This window comes from Geotrypetes seraphini, chromosome 8 (genome assembly GCF_902459505.1).
Source record: "Geotrypetes seraphini chromosome 8, aGeoSer1.1, whole genome shotgun sequence".
In the NCBI taxonomy this organism is placed as follows: Eukaryota; Metazoa; Chordata; class Amphibia; order Gymnophiona; family Dermophiidae; genus Geotrypetes; species Geotrypetes seraphini.
Window position 1 is genome coordinate 75,496,770 of NC_047091.1, and position 22,233 is coordinate 75,519,002.

At 45.4% G+C, this 22,233-nt stretch overlaps 1 protein-coding gene across 5 annotated transcripts in view; it reads right to left on the reverse strand.

Annotated features, from left to right (window-relative positions):
• The window catches only part of KLC2 (kinesin light chain 2), a 38,160-nt gene extending 33,961 nt beyond the window's left edge, over nucleotides 1–4,199 (reverse strand). For 2 of the 5 annotated variants that reach the window (XM_033956169.1, XM_033956168.1), the window contains exons 1-3: nucleotides 3,424–3,444; nucleotides 2,775–3,039; nucleotides 2,096–2,326 (exon numbers count right to left, since the gene is read on the reverse strand). In XM_033956169.1, coding sequence (XP_033812060.1) covers nucleotides 2,096–2,326; nucleotides 2,775–3,023 — 480 coding nt within the window. In that variant the 5' untranslated portion in view covers nucleotides 3,024–3,039; nucleotides 3,424–3,444. Of the gene's footprint in view, nucleotides 1–2,095; nucleotides 2,327–2,774; nucleotides 3,040–3,164; nucleotides 3,265–3,423; nucleotides 3,445–3,832; nucleotides 3,909–3,931 lie in introns of those variants that run through there. The other 3 variants (XM_033956170.1, XM_033956171.1, XM_033956172.1) reach the window with 3 other exon arrangements.
• Between the last annotated feature and the right edge of the window lie 18,034 nt (nucleotides 4,200–22,233).

Sequence of the window (22,233 nt, forward strand, 5' to 3'; positions counted from 1 at the left end):
CTTATCCAAGAACAGGGAAGGAGCTCCTTCTGAAATTTAATTTTTTGTTGGTTTTGCAATTTTATAATTTCTGTTATAATGTGCCACAAAAAAAACATTTGCTCCATTTAGTGTGCCGGAGCTAAAAAAAAACATTTGAGAGAGACTGCCATAGAGTTTTTTGCAGTTTACTCAGCAATCACTTGGAATATCAATGTAAAATTTTACAGCTTCATTTGTTCTTACTATCTATGTGTATGTGCCAAGTGGAATGAGACTTCTCTTAAACATGGTGAAGTTACAATACACTTTTTAAAGTGACCATCCAGTGATTTTTGCACATTCAAAAATGTCTGCACTGTAAAACTACCATTATTTGAAAAAAAGAAAAAAGGCGGGGGGAGGGATAACAGCTGTCTGAGGAGCAATATTGGAGGCCTATCACAAGCTCCATCCCAACACTGCAAACAATCGCTGGACTTGAGAAAGTACTACAGGTGATCTGTGACAGCCTGCCACAGGGACCGATGATTGACTAGGCTGCTAAGAACTTCCCAAAGTGACTGAAGGCTTGAGTTAAAGCTGGGGTGGTCACTGAGCATTTACAGTGACATTGTGTCATTTGAATGACATTATATTGCTGAGTTATAGCATGAACATTTTTAACACACAAAAATTACTAGGCAGTAACATTGAAATGTCAGTAACACCAACAATAGCTTAAGATAATTAAATTTTTAATAGTAATATGGAGGTATAATGACTAAATAAGTATGTAAGATTTCTAATTGAAATTCAAAGCGGTTGCTGAGAAACAGCATCAACTCTAGGGTAGTATTTTTCTTGCCTCACCATGTATACATCAGGGCTTTCCAAACCTTTCCTAGAGACCCACCACCAATCAGGTTTTAAGGATATCCACAGTGAACCTGCACACACTGAAATCCAGATTGTGAGCCCACCGGGACAGATAAGGAGAAATACTTGAGAACCTGAACGTATACCACTTTAAGCTATAAATAGTCTATAAATTCTTAAATAAATACATACATAAATATGAAAATTTATTCATGAGATTCACAGACGCTTATGTTTAGTATCTTTTAACATCCCCTCTCCTATATAATTGATAATAATTCAAAGTTTATTAGGGAAAGGGAATGGGGACTTGTATACTGTCTTTTTGTTGCTTTAGCATTTCAAAGTTGACATTCAAAATGGTGGACACTGGAGGATTAGGTGACTTGCCCAGGGTCACAAGGAGCAGCAGCAAGATTTGATCTCACAACCTCCGAGTGCAGAGGCAGCAGCTCAACCAGTGAGAGCCACAGCCCAGTGCACCTAGACCTATCCTAATGTGTTATCATTTCCCATCTTTTCTCTCAAAATTGTAGTTCTACCCCTCATCCTTCTGTGTATATGTCATGTCATTGCTCTCTTTTATTTCTTTGTTTTTAAACTATTAATATTTATTGTATACTGCTTAGACATTGCTTGATTTGCGGAATATCAAATTATAATAAACTTGAAACTTGAATTGTGGATTTCCTGAAAACCTGACTGGTTATGGGATCCCCAAAAAGGTCCGAAAGACTCTGCTATACATTGTTCTTCCCTATCTCACTGAAAGCTGAATGAACAAAAATCCCATTGCAAGGATGGACAAGTCCAGTCCTCAAGGGTCACAGACAGGTCAGGATTCCAGGATATCCATAATGAATATGCATGTCATCTGCATGCATTTTATCTTCACTCTATGCAAGGCTACCAAAAAATCTAACCTGTTTGGGGATGGGGTGCTAAAGAGGCAAAGTTAACAGTGGCTGTATGTGACCATATTCCCTTAAACTCCTGCTTTCCCTTGCACCTCTTTGCTTCCCACATCCTTTCACCTTTTGTTTGTATATCTCAAGGACTGAGCTTTTCCATGCCATACTTCAAATCTTAGAAAGGCATTAAGCAAAATCAGAAAAAAAGTACATTATGGTAACCTGTCCAATAATAAACCTCTCAGTCACAGCCACTGGTGTCCAGGTAGCACTTAGCCATGAAAAGGGTGATGGGAGAAATAGCTAGAGGATCAGCCCTTGTATGGAGGGGTATGGTCAGAACTTACAGATGGCGAAACATCCTCATCAAACTTCTTAATCTGGTTCATAAATTCCAAATGTTCCTTTTCCTCTTCCAGCTGGGCCACAGCCTGCTCACTGCGCTGCAGCTTTTGTTGGGTGCTGGCAAGCTCATCTCGCAGCCACTGGTTCTCCTGCACCAGGCGTCGCACCTGTGCCCGCAGCTTCTGCTTCTCAGACTCCACCGCACTCAGGTGGCTGGACAGTGCAATGATCACCTGCAACAGGAAGGAAAAAAGGCTTGCTTTGGTTCAATACTTTCTACTACCAACTGGCTCTTGTAATTACATTGCTTCCCTGCACTCTGATCAGGTAACCACAAATGCACAGGCTTGTCTTCCTAAGTTCCCTCTGCTTCTTACTTTGGTTTTACATGCAGCCATCATGCAACCTCATTAGTCAGATATCAACTTATCTCCATGCTTCATCAGGGAAATCATCTTCATGGTATCTACTGTTAAACCTTCTCCTTGGTTTTCATCTATCTTTATGCCCCACTCCCTCCCACACTTCTGCACTGCCCTTTGCAAGACTGCTCCAGCACAGGTTTCATGTCAGTCACCTCATCCCTAGTCCCAAAGGAAAACAGTCTTAAGTGTTACAAAAGCAGCATGCTTCAGATTGGGAGGGGGAGAGGGGACCAAGATCTACCAGATCTCTGCTTACTTGTGCCTCTCCCAGGCCCAGCTCAATGGCCTCCAAGGATTTACGGAGCAGGCTAGACTTCTCCTGGACCACACTGGCCTCCTGCTCCTTATCCAGACACCTCATAGTCTCCAGCAGTGTGGAAAGGATGGAGTTATGCTCATTCTTCAGGGTCTCCAGTCCCTGGATCACAGCTTTCGTACTCAGCACAAGCTCATCCTGGCTCAGCTTCTCCAGCTTCTCTTCCCTAGGGTACACCATGGTTGCCATGGCAGTCTTACCTAAACTGGAGAAAGAGAACAAAAAGTAGACAGAGTGCTAAAGAGGCAAAGTTAACAGTGGCCACATGTGATCATATTCCCTTAAACTCCTGCTTTTCCTTGCACTTCTTTGCTTCCCGCATCCTTTCACCTTTTGCACAGCTATATAACACCTCTCCTAAGGCCTTCCTCCTTTCCATCAGTTTTCATCAGGGAGTCATCATGCTCACAGCCTCTCTCCTTAATTCTTCCACATCTTGTTTTATTTACATGCAGGTTAGAATAATTTCCTGGAACAGTTTCTTCTCTCCCTCCCCCCCCCCAAAAAAAAAGGAATAAAAATACAACGAAAATAACCAATTATTTTTATGTATGAAGGGGAAATCCCTGATCATCGGGTCTGGGTGCACCTGTGTCCCTGACGTACTGCTCCTTCACCACTAGGGGGCGCCCTGCTCTCTACTGACAATAGAGACGCAATGCGGTGCTGCTCACACATAGAATGGGGGAAAGCTGCAATCCGGAAACTGAAAGACCCCCCCCCCCTCTCCTTCCCGTCCAAAACAATACACCCACAACGGTCTTCAGGGCTTAAAAAGATTCCCCCGTACCCTAACCTACCGGAACCAGAGCCAGAATCACAATATAAATACGCTGCTCCCCCCCCCCCCCGGCTCCATCTTCAATTCTTGCAAAGTAAGGACAACAACCCCCACCCTTTAAAAGCACCGATCCCTACCCCCCAAACGCAGAACCCAACCAACCAACTCCCGCTAACGAATGGAGGTACTGAAATGCCCTGCCCGGAATATATCCTACCCCACCCCAGATATAAAGCTTCTTCATGGTGGAAGGGATCTACACCCCCTTCCTCGCCTCGGTATTCAGCGCGATCCCTTAGCTTGCATTGCCTCTTACCTAAAGTCCCATCAATGCATCTGCCGCTCAGCACAGCCCGTGCCAGGGGAAGGGGAGGAGCTGAGGGAGGGACGAGGGACAGGAGGATGAGGTGAGAACATTTAGCGGATCAGCTGTTCTTGGTCTCTGAGCCACTGGAGGAAAAAATTAAATTGGGCACAGGGGTCTTTATCTGCCATCTTGTGCGTTTCTATAGGGCAGCAGGGCCAGGAAGAAGGGGGGGGGGGGTAAGGAGGGTCTAACTTAAAAATTAGCTAACAGATAAGGACCCCCAAATTCCAGATAGTTTGTCTAATTTCCTTGCCAGTACAATGTCTGGGTGCAGTGGCTTTTTCCTTCATTTAAGATTCTTGGCGCTTATCCTAGGTTTTACCTCTTACTCCCCCATAGCTAAGCATTTTCCCCCCTCTAAAAAAAAAAAAAAAAGATTTGGTGTAAACACAGAGGCACTATAAAGATGAGATAGTAAGGGGTAAAGCCTAGGATAAACCATAGAAGATCCTTAGCAGTGGGGGACTGAGGGGGTAAAACGACATAAGCGCAGAGGATCCTCAGAGAATGAGAGATAAAACCCGGAATAAGCACAGAGAATCTCCGCCGTGGAGGAGTGAGGGATAAAAGCATTTCACACAATCAAATGTATCAGGGAATAATTTTAGATTTATTGAAGTTAAACAGTTTTGGAATTTAGATTAAAAGCTTAAAATTTCAGTTACTGAAAATGAAGTTGTAATTTTTCCCATATATACAGAACCTTTAAGGGTCAATGGACACCCAAGTTAAGAACTCCTGCCATAATTGTTTGGTTAGTTACAATTTATTAGAGAATATGATAAACCATCAGGAACTTCTTTTACAAAAATAAAGATAACATATTCACTCCAGAAATAAAGTCAGGCAAATCAAATGCTTCAATAAGGGAGAGAACGCCGTCAGCAGCCGAGCAGCCACTTCAGATCAATACAGTAATGCCAGAGAAACATGCATTGGGGAACCAGCAGTTTCTCTCGGTTCAGAACAGAAAGAGCAAAAAAAATTGTTCTGAATTCCCATGATTATTTTTGCCTCCACTATCAGCTCTAGCAGAGTATTTAATATGCTCGATCCTTGACTCAGGGTTTATGAATGAGATACACTGTATTTAGGAAGCAGGTTATGGACCCGTTTCCGATCACGTGATATGCGTGCGGGTGTTTTGGGTTTTTCTTTGTCATGCTTTGAACTAGTAAGTCCCTTGGAGGCTTCCGTCTAGATTCCACATGCTCCGCCCCATACTCTGACGTTTGCCCATCATGGTACGTTTTAAAGGGACGTGCTGCAATACAAACATCAAGAGATTCATCTTATAGGACAGGGTCAGCAGTTTCCGTTTCACACCTTAGGACTAATTGTATGGAGTTATTCGGCCTTGGACTAGTCTTCTAGACAGGGGGATCCTGGGCCAGTTGTTGACTTTAGACTATTCATAGGTAAAGTGGTAGAGTCGCTTTGTTAGTCCGTTTTTTAAAAACTATTTAAACAGATATCAAACAAAATAAGATTATACCTTTTTATTAGACTGATTTAAAACATTTTGTGATGAGCTTTTCAGGAGAATGGGTACAAGTGGATCGATTTTTTACTTCATCAAGATTTACAAAGACTATGGGACACTTGATGAAGTTACAGAGTAATACTTTTAAAACCAATAGGAGGAAATATTTTTTTCATCCAGAGAATAGTTGTATAATGTAGCTGGTTTAAAAAAAAGATTTGGACAAGTTTCTGGAGGAAAAGGCCATAGTCTGCTGTTGATTAAGACATAGTACAAGTGGATTAAGTGGATTAAGAATGGGTACAAGTGGATCGATTTTTTACTTCATCAAGATTTACAAAGACTATGGGACACTTGATGAAGTTACAGAGTAATACTTTTAAAACCAATAGGAGGAAATATTTTTTTCATCCAGAGAATAGTTGTATAATGTAGCTGGTTTTAAAAAAAGATTTGGACAAGTTTCTGGAGGAAAAGGCCATAGTCTGCTGTTGATTAAGACATAGGGAAAGCCACTGCTTGCCCTGGATCGGTGGCATGGAATGCTGTTAGTATTTGGGTTTTTGCTAGGTAATTGTGACTTGGATTAGCCTCCGTGAAGATGGGATACTGGGCTAGATGGACTATTGGTTTGACCCAGTAATGCTAGTCTTATGTTCTTAACCCCTTTTCTTCTTATCAGATGTTAGCAAATTACCTATATCTGAATATATATGGGCAACTTAAAAAGAATTTAAGTGGCATAGCAAGGGTAGGTGGTGCCCACTGCTCCTTCCACATCAACCCCCTTCCCACCCCCGTACCTCTAAATTTTCTCTAGTGAAAGCAGTTTCTCCAGCTGCTCACACTGGCTTTATCTCTTATGTCACTTCCTGGCCCTTGGCCCTTCCTGCGACTTGGAAATGATTTCAAAGGGAGCCAGGCGTACACGAGCAACAGGCTAGAGTAGTTGCTCACACTGAAGATTTTAAAGAGGTATGGGCAGCAGGGAAATGAAGGTGTGAGTGGGGGGTGGGGTGGAGAGGTTCCAACACCTGGGGCAGTCCACCCCTCCGCTCCCCCCCTTACTATACAATTGAGTGGCAAAGAGGAGTGAAGAGGAAGGGGCTGAGAAACGGGGAGAGATGGCTGGGTGATAAAAGTTGACAAAGCAGTATAATTTTAATGGGATAGGAAATCTTCAGCAGCTCATCACAAAATGTGTCAACTCATTCCAATAAAAAGGTATTTTATTTTCTTTGTTTTATTTTTATTACTCATAATTATGCATGAAATAACTTGTTAAAGGTAAGCAAAGATGCCAAGCTACCAAGTTCTAGGCTGGAGCCTTTATGACCAGTCCTGGTTCTGAACTAGATATCTCAAGCAGTGTGGGATTTATATTGCTATTTAACTTATTTGTAAACTATCTGGAAATTGGAACGAGTGAGGTTTAAAAAAAAAAATTTGCAGATGACACTAAACTGTTCAAAGTTGTTAAACACATGCCGATTGTGAAAAATTGCAGGCAGACCTTAGGAAATTGGAAGACTGAACATCCAAATGGCAGATGAAACTTAATGTGGACAAATGCAAAGTGATGCATATTGGGAAGAATAACCCAAATCACAGTTACCGGATGCTAGGGTCCACCTTAGGGGTTAGCACCTAAAAAAAGGATCTGGTTGTCAGGGTAGACAATACAATGAACCTTCTACTCAATGTATGGCGGCAGCCAAAAAAGCTAGGAATTATTAAAAAAGGGATGGTTAACAAAACTAAAGATATTATAATGCCTCTGTATCATTCCATGGTGTGACCTCACCTGGAGTATTGCATTCAATTCTGGTCTCCTCTTCTCAAGAAAGATATATCAGCACTAGAAAAGGTTCAAAGAAGAGCGACCAAGATGATAAAGGGGATGGAATGCCTCTCGTATGAGGAAAGACTAAAATGGTTAGGGCTCTTCATCTTGGAAAAGAGAAGGCTGAGGGGAGATACGATTGAAGTCTACAAAATCCTGAATGGAGTAAAACTGGTACAAGTGGATTGATTTTTCACTCTGTCAAAAACTAGGGGACACTCTATGAAATTGCAGGGAAATACTTTTAAAACCAATAGGAGGAAATATTTTTTCACTCTGAGAATAGTTAAGCTTTGGAACATGTTGTCAGAGGTTGTGGTAAAAGTGGATAGCATAGCTGGTTTTAAGAAAGATTTGGACAAATTCCTGGAGGAAAAGTCTATAGTCTGTTATTAAGACATGGGAAAAGCCTCTACTTGCCCTGGATCGGTAGCATGGAATGTTGCTACTCTTTGGGTTTTGGCCAGGTATTAGTTATCTGGATTGGCCACCTTGAGAACGGGCTACTGGGCTTGATGGACCATTGGTCTGACCCAGTAAGGTTATTCTTATGCCTGATCCTCTTGCAGTGGCGTTCCAAGGGGGGAGGGGGGTGCGGAACTCTCCGGGTGCCAACCTTAGGGGGGTACACAGCCAGCCGGGTCTGGAACCTCCCATGCTACTCTAAATGGCACCTGCACCTCAGCGTGGCTGCCCTACTTATTCTGAAGCAGAGTTGGCAGCCGCGCTGAAGTGCAGGAAGGTCCCACGATGACTGCATCTACCACCTCTGCCCCGTAAGAGGTAAGTGACATTGGAGGGGGTGGACCAGCAGCTGCAGTCATCGCGGGACCTTGCTGCAACTCCCTTGGTCTGCTGGCCCACCCCCTCCAATATCACTCACCTCTTCTGGAGAGAGGAGCATAGAAGGGTAGTGAAGGGAGAGAAAGGGGGTCAGGGTGGTATGGAAGGGTGGTGGAGGAAGAGAAAGGGGGCAGATGCTGATGGAATTGGTGTGCAGGGAAAGAATACTGGATAGAATTTGGTTGGAGGGAAAGAAAGGGGGCAGATGCTGATGGAAGTGGGGGGAAGGGAGAGGAGAGAGTGAAATGCCAGCCTATGGGGGTGTGGGAGAGGGAAGGGAAGAAGAGGAGAGAGATGCCAGACCATTGGAGGAGGGAAGGGAAGAAGATGGATGCCAGCCCAATGAGGGTGAAAGGAGAGATGGAAGGGGGAGACATAAAGTTTCTGGAAGGGGAATAGAAGGAGAGAAGATGCCATATAGAAAGGGCAGAGAGGGAGTAGACAGTGGATGAAAGGAAGAGAGTGACAAGAAGATGAGAAAAGCAGGAAGCAGAGAAGACAAGGTAGAAAAAAAATTCTATTTATTTTTTTTCTTTAGGGGAGATGCATCGCTGTTTCTGTGGTATTGCATTGTATTGGTATTGCACTCCACCCCACAATCAAACCTGCTTGCCGTCCAAATTTCTAGTAACTCACTCAAAGACACCCTTACCTGCATCCTCTGCTACATAGCTCCAGGAAAATGGAACACCACAAAACACGATCTTGAAGATTTCATCTTCCGGAACTCATTAACCTCAACACACAACCTGCTCCTCGGAGACATAAATCTCCACCTAGAAGACACCTCCTCCAAACAAGCTTCTGGCATAATTTCATACCTCAACGCACTCTCTTACCAAATTCTATATCCTCAACCCACACATGAAAAAGGCCACCAACTTGATATTGCAGCCTACATGTCACAACACCCCCACGCACCGAACATTCATATCTCCAATGGGGCCTGGCACCCCTTCCTCTGGTCTGACCACTTCAAATTCACCTTCAACATCAACTGGACTCAAAGCACAAACAAGCACAAAACCCACAAAACCTCCTTCAAAACCCGACCAAAAATCGACCCTTCTACATTCTGGACCACAGTAGACCCATTAATCGTCTCCATAGAACACGATGTATTCATTCACCAGTGGCGCTCGCTGAGCAAAACAACCTTGAACGGTCTAGCCCCAGAAAAGACAAAACACAAACTCTGCAGATCTTCAGACAAATGGTTTGACACAGAACTTCTTCAACTAAAGAGACACTGCAGACAACACGAAAGAGCATGGCAAAAAAAGAACCAAGAACCAACCAAAGTAGCTTGGAGAAACCTAATAAAGCAATACAAGATCAAACTTAAGGAAAAACGAAGAGCTTATTACTCCAAACTAATAGGCACAGAATCCTTAGACACAAAGAAACTCTTCCAACTTGTGAAGAACCTCACCGACACTCAACCATTCCTAACCACTCAAGGAATCCACCCTCCAACGGCCACCCAACTAGTGGACCATTTCAAGAATAAGATCGCCAATATTAGAGCCTCCTTCAACAACTCACCGTCCCTCCTAGACAAGATCATAATAAACCTACAACAGATGAAGCCACTGAAGCTGACAGGCACTGGTCCAACTTTACAAAGGTGCAATGGCTGGACATGAACAGACTCTACAGAAAATACAGTCGAGCTTCATGCGACCTGAACAACTGCCCGTCATATCTACTGACAAACGCATCCCCCAAATTTAGAGCTTGCCTCTTGCAATGGATCCAAACAACTCTCACGGAAGGCCAATTCCCACAAGACCTAGGGGAAATCATAATCACCCCAATACTGAAAGATCCCAAAGGACCAATAGACACCCCCTCCAACTACAGACCCATCGCCTCAATTCCATTATATGTTAAACTAATAGAAGGTCTGGTTGCCAAATACCTCACCAACTACCTTGAAGACCACAACCTACTCCACCCAACTCAATCGGGGTTCAGATCTAACCACAGCACCGAGACACTGCTAGCTTCCCTTCTAGATATAGCCAGACAGCACCTTAGCAAAGGAAGAAGGATGCTGATAATTCAACTCGACTTCTCTGCCGCATTCGACCTGGTCGACCACACCATACTTCTTCAGATATTAGAAGCAATAGGGATCTCAGGCGAAGTATACAACTGGTTTCAAGGATTCCTTAAAACAAGAACATACAGAGTAAAAACAAAGGATCTTATATCGGAGCCTTGGACCAACCCCTGCGGAGTACCCCAAGGTTCCCCACTGTCACCCATGCTCTTCAATCTTTACATTTCCTCCCTCGGTACCCTGTTAGACAAACTCAAAGTAACTTCATTCAGCTATGCAGACGATATCACCATACTCCTCCCCTTTGACACACAAGACCCCACCAAATCAGGCACCCTGGAAAAAACTCTAGAAGCAGTGGAAAATGGATGACAGAACATAAACTGAAGCTCAACCCAGATAAAACTAAATTTCTACTGCTTGAAAAGGACAAAACCCCTTCTATAACTGAGCTAGAAATAAAAACCACCAAATATCCCCTACAACCCACTCTCAAACTCCTTGGAGTAACAGTAGACAGAGGTTGCACTCTTCAGGTGCAAATCAACAAAATCACACAAAAAGCTTTCTTCACCATGCGCAACCTTCGCAAAATCAGAAAATTCTTTGAAAAAGAACAATTCAGACTCATAGTTCAATACCTAGTCCTAAGTCTATTGGATTACTGCAATATCCTCTACCTTTCTTGTCCTACCTACCTAATAAAACGACTACAGACCGTGCAGAACACTGCCCTCAGAATGATCTATTCCCTTGGAAAATTTGACCACATCACCAACGCCTTCCTAGACTCACACTGGCTTCCAATACAAGCCCGCATCCAATTCAAACTATACTGTATGTTATTAAAAACCTTAAACGGAACAGCACCCACCCACCTAAACAACCGTCTAAACAGGAACCTCTCAACCAGACAGAGGCGAACCCAATCCCCTTTCTCCTTCCCCCCTTTTAAAGGAACTAAACGCAAAAAGATGTATGACAACTTACTTGCAACACATGCAGCTAAATTGGACCCCTCCATCACCAACCTACTGACAGCATCAACTGACCTCAAGGCTTTCCGCAAAGAAATCAAGATCCTACTATTCAAGAAATTCACTCAAACGTCCTAATCCCTTCCTTTTCCCCTCTCTCCCCCTCTTAGAATCTACTCATCAAAATTGCTTTAGACCTTACGCCTTAATTGTAATTTGTATTTCTCTTCCTGGAAATGTCCAGTTATCGTTCTGATGTAATCCGCTTAGAACTGAAAGGTACAGGCGGAATATAAGCCTGTAATGTAATGTAATGTAATGCAGAGTCCAGCTTCTTGGTGGTTCAATTTAACCTTTGTCTATGTATTTCTATTTTACCCCCCCCCCCCCCCTTTTTACAAAACTGTAGAGCATTTTTTAGCGCCGGCCGTGGTGGTAACAGCTCTGATGCTCAGAATTCTATGAGCATCTGAACTGTTACCACCGTGGCTAAAAACCACACTACAGTTTTGTAAAAGGGGGAGGGGTTAGTTTGTGATTACATATTCCATACTAGGCGAAGGTGTTTTCTGTGTTCTGTGTGTTTGAAAGACACGGTTTTCTATTAGGATTGACTGTGCAGTATTGATCTGTACTAGTTTGGCTTGTTTAGTTTTACAATGGGTGTATTGATGTTGTACTGCTCACTGCAGTATGTAAAATGCTGCCTTTTCCTAGGTACACTCTTGTGTGACATGTGGATTGTTATTAAAAATCATGTTTTTCATACAGATGGGAGGGGGGTGTCACATAATGATAAGCCCCAGGTGTCACATAGGCTAGGTACGCCACTGTCCTCTTGTCTATTAAAATCCATGCTGCAAGTCCCATATTGCACCAGGATGGAATGATCAGAAATCCTGGACTATCCCTAAATTGCTAGCCTGTCTCAGTCTTCTAATATATATCGCTGTAGATGTGCCTTGAAGGTACTGTTGTTCTAAAGTGGTGAGCAGAGTCTCTGCTTAAGGCAGGGGTGTCAAATGTCAGTCCTCGAGGGTCGCAATCTGGTTGAGTTTTCAGGATTTCCCCAATGGATATGCATGAGATCTATTAGCATACAATGAAAGCAGTGTATGCAAATAGATTTCATGCATATCCATTGGGGAAATCCTGAAAATCCGACTGGATTGTGGCCCTCGAGGAGGGACTTTGACACAAAATATGCTATCCCTGGACACTGACAGTCTATGGGCTATTGCCCAAAATATTAAAGACAATTAACTGTATAATGAGTGTGATTATTGGGCAGACTGGATGGACCGTTCAGGTCTTTATCTGCTATCATTTACTATATTACTATGTTATATTACCCCTGGCTTAAGGGATGTAAATTTGCTTTCTGGTAACAGAAGTCTATAAAGCTGGAAATCCAGGATGATTCCTTCACTGGGCAAATGATATGAAAAGCTGAGAAGGCCTTTGATTCAATTGTTGTACCCAAGTAATATTTGCAGTCTAAAGGGGAAGTAGATGCATCTTTCTCAGCCCTGACAAGTTGCTTCAGAAGCAGGTTGAGGAGCTCACCTTCTGCATTTCCAGACAAGGTGTGTGGACAATAGCAAAATCATGCCTTCATATAATTCAACTTGAATTCAGAACTATCAGGTATGCTATCCAGGTATTTATCAACTACCTTTTAAACTCTATCTTGTACATCCAGACAATCAAATAGCAATGCTTTATATCAACAAACATGGAGGAATGGACTCAAAGTGATTATGCTCTGCTGATATTGAACTTAGCCCCGGTAATTAACATATAACATAAAAATTTATTTCTATACCACACTACCATTAAGTTCTATGCAGTTTACAAAACAGAATAAAAAAACTGCACATATACAGTTGCATGTAATACATTAATTGCTAAGAATCTTGTAAACAAATACATTTTCAATTGTCTCCTAAAATGCTGATATGAGTAAGAGGTCGCTATTAGAGAATTCAGATCTTTGTCCCATAATGCAGCTTGAAACAACAGGAGACATTGATGATATTTTTTATAATGACAACTTTTGACTAAAGGTATATATAGCATGCGTGCATCAAAAGGGCTTTGAATTAACAAATGTGAACGAATCTACAAGATAATTGGGTGCAAGGCCGAACAATACCTTTATAGAAATGCAACCAAATTTAAATTTCACACCAGCCTCGACTGGAAAAAAAGGGTGATATGAGCAAACTTTTTCAGATTAAAGATCAGTTGAATGGCAGCATTCTGAATAATGCACAATCTACATAGATTTTTTTTTGGTAACCAGCAAAGTGGACAATATTACAATAATCCAACTGGCTCAGAACCAATGACTCAACCAATCTAAAAGAAGAAATGTCAAAATATGCTTTAATGGTGGAAACTCTTCCATACCAAAGCACTCGCCTTGATCCTTCATGGTTAAATTCTGATCCAGAATCTCTCCCACTATTATAATGGTTGAATTCAACAACTTATCCTATTCACTCTAAGTCAAAGAAGTTTCAGTGCAACTCCGAGTTAAGTTGTAATTTAAATTCAATCATCCATTGTTCAATTATTAGACATACCTCAGCAATTATAAGCCTTGAATGGGAAATTGAGACTGTAATAGGAATCAGGATAGTTATATTATCAGCATAGCTGAATATCTTAATTCCTAACTTAGATAATTTTAAACTTAATGAAGATAGGGTAAACATTAAAAAGTAGAGGAGAGAGTGAGGAGCCCTGAGGCACACCACAAGGATTACTCCAATTCCCAGAGTAGTCATTGTTATCCCAGGACAAGCAGGCATCCAATGGGGCCGCCCATCCAATCGACTCCTGCCCCCAGTGCGCTACTTTTCAGAACCGGGCCCTCTGTCGAAGAAAAGCCCGCATGGCGGACCTTTTCACCGCTGACCAACCCACTACCTCGGCCTCGAGGTCGGCCCCGGCCTTGACCTCGGCCCCGAATGCCTCGGCATCACCTCGAGACTCGACCCCGAAGCCCTCGGGACAGCAAAAAGCCTCGGCCCCGGGTAAGTCTCCTCTTCCTTCTTCAGGTTCCGCACCAGCGAAGAAGCCAGCCTCGGGGACACCGGCGACGCATGGTGGAAACCCCATGCTTTCAGCCCCGGCGAAGCCTGCCAAGACCTTCGGGCCGTGCCTCCACCACACGGGAATACTCTGACACAAGGTCGCCCCCGGTGGAGTGCACCGAGGCATCGGACATGCTGTCCGCTGCACTGGCCCATCTACAACCGGCCCCGACCTCAACCTCGCGTGCGCCGGACCAGCTTGAGCCTCGCGTCGAGCCTCCTCGGGGCAAAGTGCGCCAGCTTCGCCGCATTCCATCCTCCTCTGATTCCTTGCCGAGGCGCCCGAGACGCTCTCCCTCCACGGACCGCCATGGGGCAAAGCGTCGCGCTAAGACAACCGAAACCTCGAACCGCCGTACCTCTAAGAAGGCCCGGGGTTCTCCCACACTACGAGGCCGTTCACCGACGCCCCGTACAGGACTGCTGAAGGTGACCGAGTTATCACTCTCCAACCCTCACATCCTCCTAACTCCCCCTTGGACCGGGGCTCCGAGCCGAGGTCCCAGGCTTTTGCCGAGGGAGTCCGGGTCGAGGTCACCGATTAGACATCGATCGGTACCCCGTACCCCGGCATCGTCTCCGAGGGGCTCCTCGAGACGACGTAGGTCCTCGACCTCGGAACACTGCCACAGTGTTTCCCCGGTCTCGGAGCGCGGGTCAGAGCATGAACCTCGATACTCGAGGGAAGCCTCCCCATCCTTCTCCGCCCGACGGAGGTCTCTTTCACCGTCCCCACACGGGGCCCCGGGAATGTCTCGCCCCTCCTTCACTCGCTTTGTCCAGGACATGGGCCACGCTCTGGACTTAGACCTCCAGTCCGACTCGAGATACTCTAAAGAGTATCTGGCGGAACTAGATTTACCGTCACCGCCCAGAGAGTCCCTCCGCTTACCTCCCAATCCGGTACTCCAACAGGCTTTCTTCAGGAATCTGGAGACCCCCTATATGGTAACAGCTGTCCCCTCCAAAATGGAGTCCAAATACCGTACAGTACCATACCCCGGATTTGAGCAACCACAGCTCTCCCACCAGTCGCTGTTGGTAGAATCTTCCCTGAAAAAGGCTCACCCCTCCCGGGTCTCAGCGGCGGTCCCCCCGGGTCGAGAGGGTCAGACCCTTGACAAGTTCGGCAGAAGACTGTACCAGAACTCTATGATGGCCTCTAGGGTACAAAGTTACACTTTCACCTTCACGTCCTACTTGAAACACCTCATTGGACTGTTGGGAGCCTTTGTGACCTACCTGCCGGCCTCACGCCAAGGAGCCTTTAACCTGCTCCTGGAGGTTTTCTCCAACCTACGCCTCCATCTATTCCACGCGGCCTATGATGGCTTCAAACTTTCCTCCAGAGTGGCAGCCTTCGCTATCGCCATGCGCCGCCTAGCCTGGTTACGCCTCGTCGACATGGACCCCAACTTACAGGACCGGTTGGCTAACCTCGCCTGCGTGGGCAAAGAACTTTTTGATGACACTATCGAGGCAGCTACGAAACGCCTTTCAGAGCATGAACGCTCGTTTGCCTCCCTCGTTCAGCAAAAGCCTAAACCGCCTACGTCTAGGCCGTTCAGGGCCCCTCCACGCCGTTACTCTCAAAAATCCACCCCTGCCTTCTCACGGCCTCCACCCCGACGCCCGCAAGCTCACTATCGGGCTCCGCCAAAGTCCCAGCCACCTGCGACCGCTAAACCATCCCCGTCCTTTTGACGGGACAAGCGGATGGGGGCTGGCCCCCTCTGCCACAGCCCCAGGCCTCCTTCCCATCGGGGGACGCCTCAGAGCCTTCTACCCGCGTTGGGAACAAGTCACGTCGGACGCATGGGTCCTTGGCATGATCTCATCAGGATACTCTCTCAACTTTCGGGAAAACCCTCCAGACAATCCTCCAAGGGTGTGCCCTCCCATCCGAACTCAGTTACCCCTCCTTCTCTCAGAAGCTCGAGAACTGCTTCGCCTACGGGCAGTGGAGCTGGTTCCCCCCGACCAACGGGGGAAAGGGTTCTACTCCCGTTACTTCCTGGTACCAAAGAAGACTGGAGACCTACGCCCAATTCTAGACTTGAGGCGACTCAACAAATTTCTGGTGCGGGAAAAGTTCCGGATGCTTTCCCTACCGATTCTCTACCCTCTCATCAACAAGGGCGATTGGCTCTGCTCCCTCGACCTGAAGGATGCCTACACACATGTTCCAGTGCACCCCCCTCACCGCAAGTTCCTGCGCTTTCAGGTGGGGGACCTGCACCTACAATACCGAGTCCTCCCCTTTGGCCTGGCGTCGTCACCCCGAGTCTTCACCAAGTGCCTCGTGGTGGTCGCAGCTGCCTTATGCTCACAGGGCCTCCAGGTATTCCCCTACCTGGACGACTGGCTGATCAAAGCCCCGTCCAGGGAGGGGGTTATCTCAGCGACCCGACAGACTATTATCTACCTTCAAGGTCTGGGGTTCGAGATAAACTTCCTAAAATCCCAGCTGCGCCCCTCTCAGTCCTTACAGTTCATCGGGGCCATGCTGGATACGGTTTGACTCCGCTCCTTCCTTCCCCCTCCACGTCAAGAGGCGTTAGTAAGCCTGAGTCGAAGGATTTCGCTGCTGACCTCGGTATCAGCTCGGCAGATGATGACTCTTCTGGGCCACATGGCCTCTACCGTCCACGTCATACCCTTCGCCCGCCTCCACCTGAGGATTCCTCAATGGACCCTGGCCTCCCAATGGCGTCAGGACCGGGACCCAATCGACCATCCCGTGACAGTGACTCCTTCATTGCAACGATCGCTCCTCTGGTGGGCCGACTCTTCAAATCTATCCAAAGGTTTACTTTTTCTCGCCCCTCCACACAGCAAGGTACTCACCACGGATTCGTCGGAGTACGCTTGGGGAGCTCACCTGGATGGCCTACGCACTCAAGGGATGTGGTCAACAGAGGACCGCCGCTGCCACATCAACGTGCTGGAGCTTCGGGCCATCTATCTCGCCGCTGTAGCCTTTCAACATCTGCTCCACGACCGGGTGGTTCTCGTCCGAACCGACAACCAGGTAGCAATGTACTAAGTAAACAAGCAAGGGGGGACGGGGTCTCGGGCCCTCTGTCAGGAAGCCCTGCGCCTCTGGAAGTGGGCAATCTCCAACAACATCTTCCTTCGAGCGGTGTACATACAAGGAGAGCGGAACTGTCTGGCAGACAGACTCAGCCGCCTCCTCCAGCCACACGAGTGGTCGCTGCACGCTCAAACCTTAAGACAGGTGTTCGAGAAGTGGGGGACTCCTCAGATAGATCTGTTCGCCTCCCCCCTCAACCACAAACTCCCTCAATTCTGCTCCCGGATGTACTCCCCGGACCGCCTCGAGGCCGACGCCTTCCTCCTAGATTGGGAGGGAAGGTTTCTATACGCGTTTCCGCCTTTTCCTCTGATTCTGCAGACGCTGGTCCATCTCAAACCAGTGCGAGCCACTATGATCTTGATTGCTCCTCGGTGGCCACGCCAGCCTTGGTTTTCCCTTCTGCTTCAACTCAGTACCAGAGATCCACTGCCTCTGCCTCTGTTTCCCTCTCTGCTATCACAGAGCCAGGGTTCACTGTTACATCCAAATCTTCAGTCTCTTCATCTGAATGCTTGGTTTCTCTCCCCCTGACTTCTCTCTCCGTGTCACAATCAGTCAAGGAAATACTGGAAGCCTCGAGGAAGGCCTCGACTAGAACCTGCTATTCCCAAAAGTGGACCAGATTCTCGTCCTGGTGCTCTCGCACGACCAGGACCCGGTGTTGGTCCCAGTCCCCTTGGTCCTGGAGTATTTGCTCCATCTTTCTCACTCCAGCCTGAAGACCAACTCCATTCGGGTACATCTTAGTGCGATTGCGGCCTTCCATCAACCCTTGGAAGGAAAAGCCCTTTCACTCCATCCCTTAGTTTCTCGTTTCATGAAAGGCCTTTTGAATGTCCACCCTCCTCTCAAACCTCCCCCAGTGGTTTGGGACCTTAATGTGGTGCTGGCTCAACTCATGAAACCCCCATTTGAGCCGTTAGACAAATGCCATCTAAAATTCCTCACTTGGAAGGTGATCTTCCTGCTCGCACTCACTTCCGCTCGGCGGGTTAGTGAGCTGCAGGCCCTGGTGGCGGACCCACCTTTCACTGTATTCCATCACGACAAGGTGGTCCTCCGCACTAACCCTAAGTTCCTGCCTAAAGTGGTGTCTGATTTCCACCTCAACCAGTCCATCGTCTTGCCAGTATTTTTCCCCAAGCCCCACTCTCATCCCGGAGAGACGGCGCTACACACGCTTGACTGTAAGAGAGCGTTGGCCTTTTACCTCCAACGCACTCAGTCTCATTGGACAGTCCCACAATTGTTTTTGTCCTTCGACCCTAATCGGCTGGGTCGCCCAGTTCCAAGCGCACCTTGTCCAACTGGTTGGCTGCTTGTATTTCTTTTTGCTACGCTCAGGCTGGTCTCGCGCTGCATGGTCGAGTAACGGGACATAAAGTCCGAGCGATGGCAGCCTCCATAGCCTTCCTCCGGTCCACACCAATTGAGGAAATCTGCAAGGCTGCCACGTGGTCTTCGGTTCATACTTTCACCTCCCACTACTGCCTGGATACATTGTCCAGGAGCGATGGCCGTTTTGGCCAAACGGTATTACGTAATCTATTCGCTTAAATTGCCAACTTCCCTCCATCCCTTTTCAGTTAGCTTGGAGATCACCCACATGTGAGAATATCATGCCTGCTTGTCCTGGGATAAAGCACAGTTACTTACCGTAACAGGTGTTATCCAGGGACAGCAGGCATATATTCTCACAACCCGCCCGCCTCCCCGAGGTTGGCTTCTTTGCTGGTTAAGTGAACTGGAGACCACGAGGGGGAGATGCGCCCTCTAGTGGAGCAGGAAGGCACGCATGCGTGGAGCAGCAGAGCAAACTTTAAATCTTCAATCAAGTTTGCTTGAAAAAGCTGTCCGCATCGGGGCTCCGTAGATGACGTCACCCACATGTGAGAATATATGCCTGCTGTCCCTGGATAACACCTGTTACGGTAAGTAACTGTGCTAAATGAACCTTATAACTACGAGATGAAAGAAAGCCTTGGGGTACCTATGGCATCCATACATTCCAATAGCTTTTCATGATCTGCTAAATCAAAAACATTACTCATATCAAACTGCATTATCAAGGCACTAGTACCTTTACTGAACAGATTATTCAGACAATCTAGAATAGAAGTTAGAGCTGTCTCTGTGCTATTTAAATGACGAAAGCCTGTTCTTATGTGACATGTGCAAAAGAGTAATGCTCCAGATAGTCTAACAGCTGAAGGTACACCAAGGGCTCCTTTTACAAAGATGCGTTGGGGCCTTAACGCGCGGAATAGCATGCGCTAAAATGCCGCACGCTAGCCGCTACTGCCTCCTCTTGAGCAGGCGGTAGTTTTTCAGCTAGCGTGCGCTAATCCCGTGCGTGTGCTAAAAATGCTAGCACACCTTCGTAAACGGAGCCCCAAGCCTTCCATCAGCTTTACAAAGAAAGGAATAGATGCTATAGTAATATGTCCTCTGCTTAATGGAAATTTACCCATCTCCAGCATATAAGACAGCCACTCAAATAATTCTTAACTGGAATTTCAAATGGAGCAGCTTTCATAACTGCTGGAAGACAGAAATCTAGAGAACAGTATGAACTCACGTACTTGTATAATTTTGTAAAATGATTCCAATTAGGTTTGCTGAAGGAACTCCTGCATAAATCCGCATAACTTGCATCTGTTAGAACTGGCAAACTTTGAGAGTCTGAATCCTTAATTTTGGAACACGATGTCCTTAAGCTATTAATTTGAGAACTAAAATAATGATCTAGATCTTCAGACGGTGGGAGAGTATTGTGGGATGATTGCGTGTAGTGAGTGGTGTCAAAAATATTAGAAACCAACTTTAACAACGCTTTAGTATTGGTTGCTGATGGACCGACCTTAGAAGAATAAAAAGCCTTCTATTTATCCTTTATTAGTTGCTTATACTGTATATATATGGACTCTTTTTCTCCTTTGCCAGAGGAGAAAAATCTGATGGATAAGCTTGGTGATCAGCTTCAGCCTCACAAGTGCTCACTGAATAATGCAGTGATCCAAGTTATTTTAAAAAAATAAAAAAGATAGATCTGTTTGTGACAAATCAGAAAATCGGCAAACCTGTTGATTCAGATACCAAAGTCAGAATTGCTGAACTTGAGACGCGTTTTCAACATCTCACAGAGAGAGATTTCTACAGTATATGCTTCCCCTATCCCACTTATTTCCAGGACAATACAGAAGTTGAGAGGGGAAACGGGATCTCTCATCCTCATGCTTCTGTACCGGCCAAGGCAAATTTATTTTTAAATATTTATTTTAAAATGTGCGTCTCGCTCTATCCTATAGTTCTGTGCAAGTTACAGCAATACATTCATAATTAAATACAGACAATAAAAATTTTTCTGCATACAATATAACAAACCAGACATATAGGGCACCTTTTACAAAGGCGCGCTAGCGTTTTTAGCACACGCAGGAAATTACCGCACGCTACGCTTCTAGAACTAACGCCAGCTCAATGCTGGCGTTAAGGTCTAGCGCGCGCTGCAATGTAGCGTGCGCTATTCCACGCGTTAAAGCCTTAGCGCACCTTAGTAAAAGGAGCCCATAGTACAACAAATCGGATAAATCAACTGTATGCTACTACATTCTTATATAACCCCACCCCCAAAAAAAAAAAACCCCATACTGAAAAATATCACAGAAAGTTATTTTTATTTAAAAATTTCTTATATACCGCTATACCATAAGTTCAAAGCGGTTTACAACAAAGATACATACAGTCAGTGATTGAGATGCAGCTAATAAGCATTCGATCTGGAATACAATTACAGTTGAAGGAGTACGTGAGTAATCTAAAAGTTAGAACAGTGGCGTAAAAAGTTAGAACAGTGGCGTAAAAAGTTAGAACAGTGGTGTAATTAAGGTGAGGGCAGCTGATAGGAATTGATAGAAAAATGTGGTTCCCATGCCGGAAACAGATGGCTCAGATTTTGCAACTCAAGCATGGAGGAACCATAACTATCGAGTCTCTTAATATAACACCTAATGGAGGGAACACCATTAGTAGGACAGGAGAAACAGGAAAGAAGTAAGGGCGGGATGGATAGCAAACAGCCATAGAGTGCTCAGTCTTTGCACTGTAGCATTTTCTGGCTTCCAGGTTTCAACATTGGTGCACCTCTCAAAAAGAGACCCCTTTCCATTGCTCACAGTCTGATATTCTGCAGTATCTTCTTCATATACTATCACCTACACCCCATAAAGGCACTTAGATCACTTTCCCTTCACAGCCTTGTCCTTTTTTTCATTTAACTCAGCTCGTTGGGGTTCTAGGCGCGAGTGTGCCGCCTTTTGGTTGCCACTTGATCTTTGGCACCAACTTCCTTGCGGCGATTTGTGTGATGGAATCCTTACCTAAATTTAAAAACAGCTAAAACATATTTCTGTATTCAACAGTTCGGTACATCTGATGGTTCAGGTATGGGGGAGGACTGAGTGCGTGATATCTTTTGAGATAAATACTGTATATAAAATGTTCTATTTACATTACTAAGGTGTACTTTCCTGTCTGAATGTCATAGGTCTGACCCATTTTATTATGGTATTTTTCTACACTATTTTTATTGTATTTTGTAAACTGCCATGATCACATATGTCCAGGCAGTACAGCAAATTTTATTAAATGATAGATAAGATATATGTGATTCAGGCCTCAGATTAGTAAGCCAATATTGAGGAACTTAAGGCCACCACTAAAAAACTTACTGTGGTAGCTGGTTGAAAACTATTTTTAAGGTCACATGCCAAAATCCCCCTTTGAACCAAGCATTACCAAAATTTCTTGCATGGAAAACTTTATTTTTGGTGGCCGTTAGTT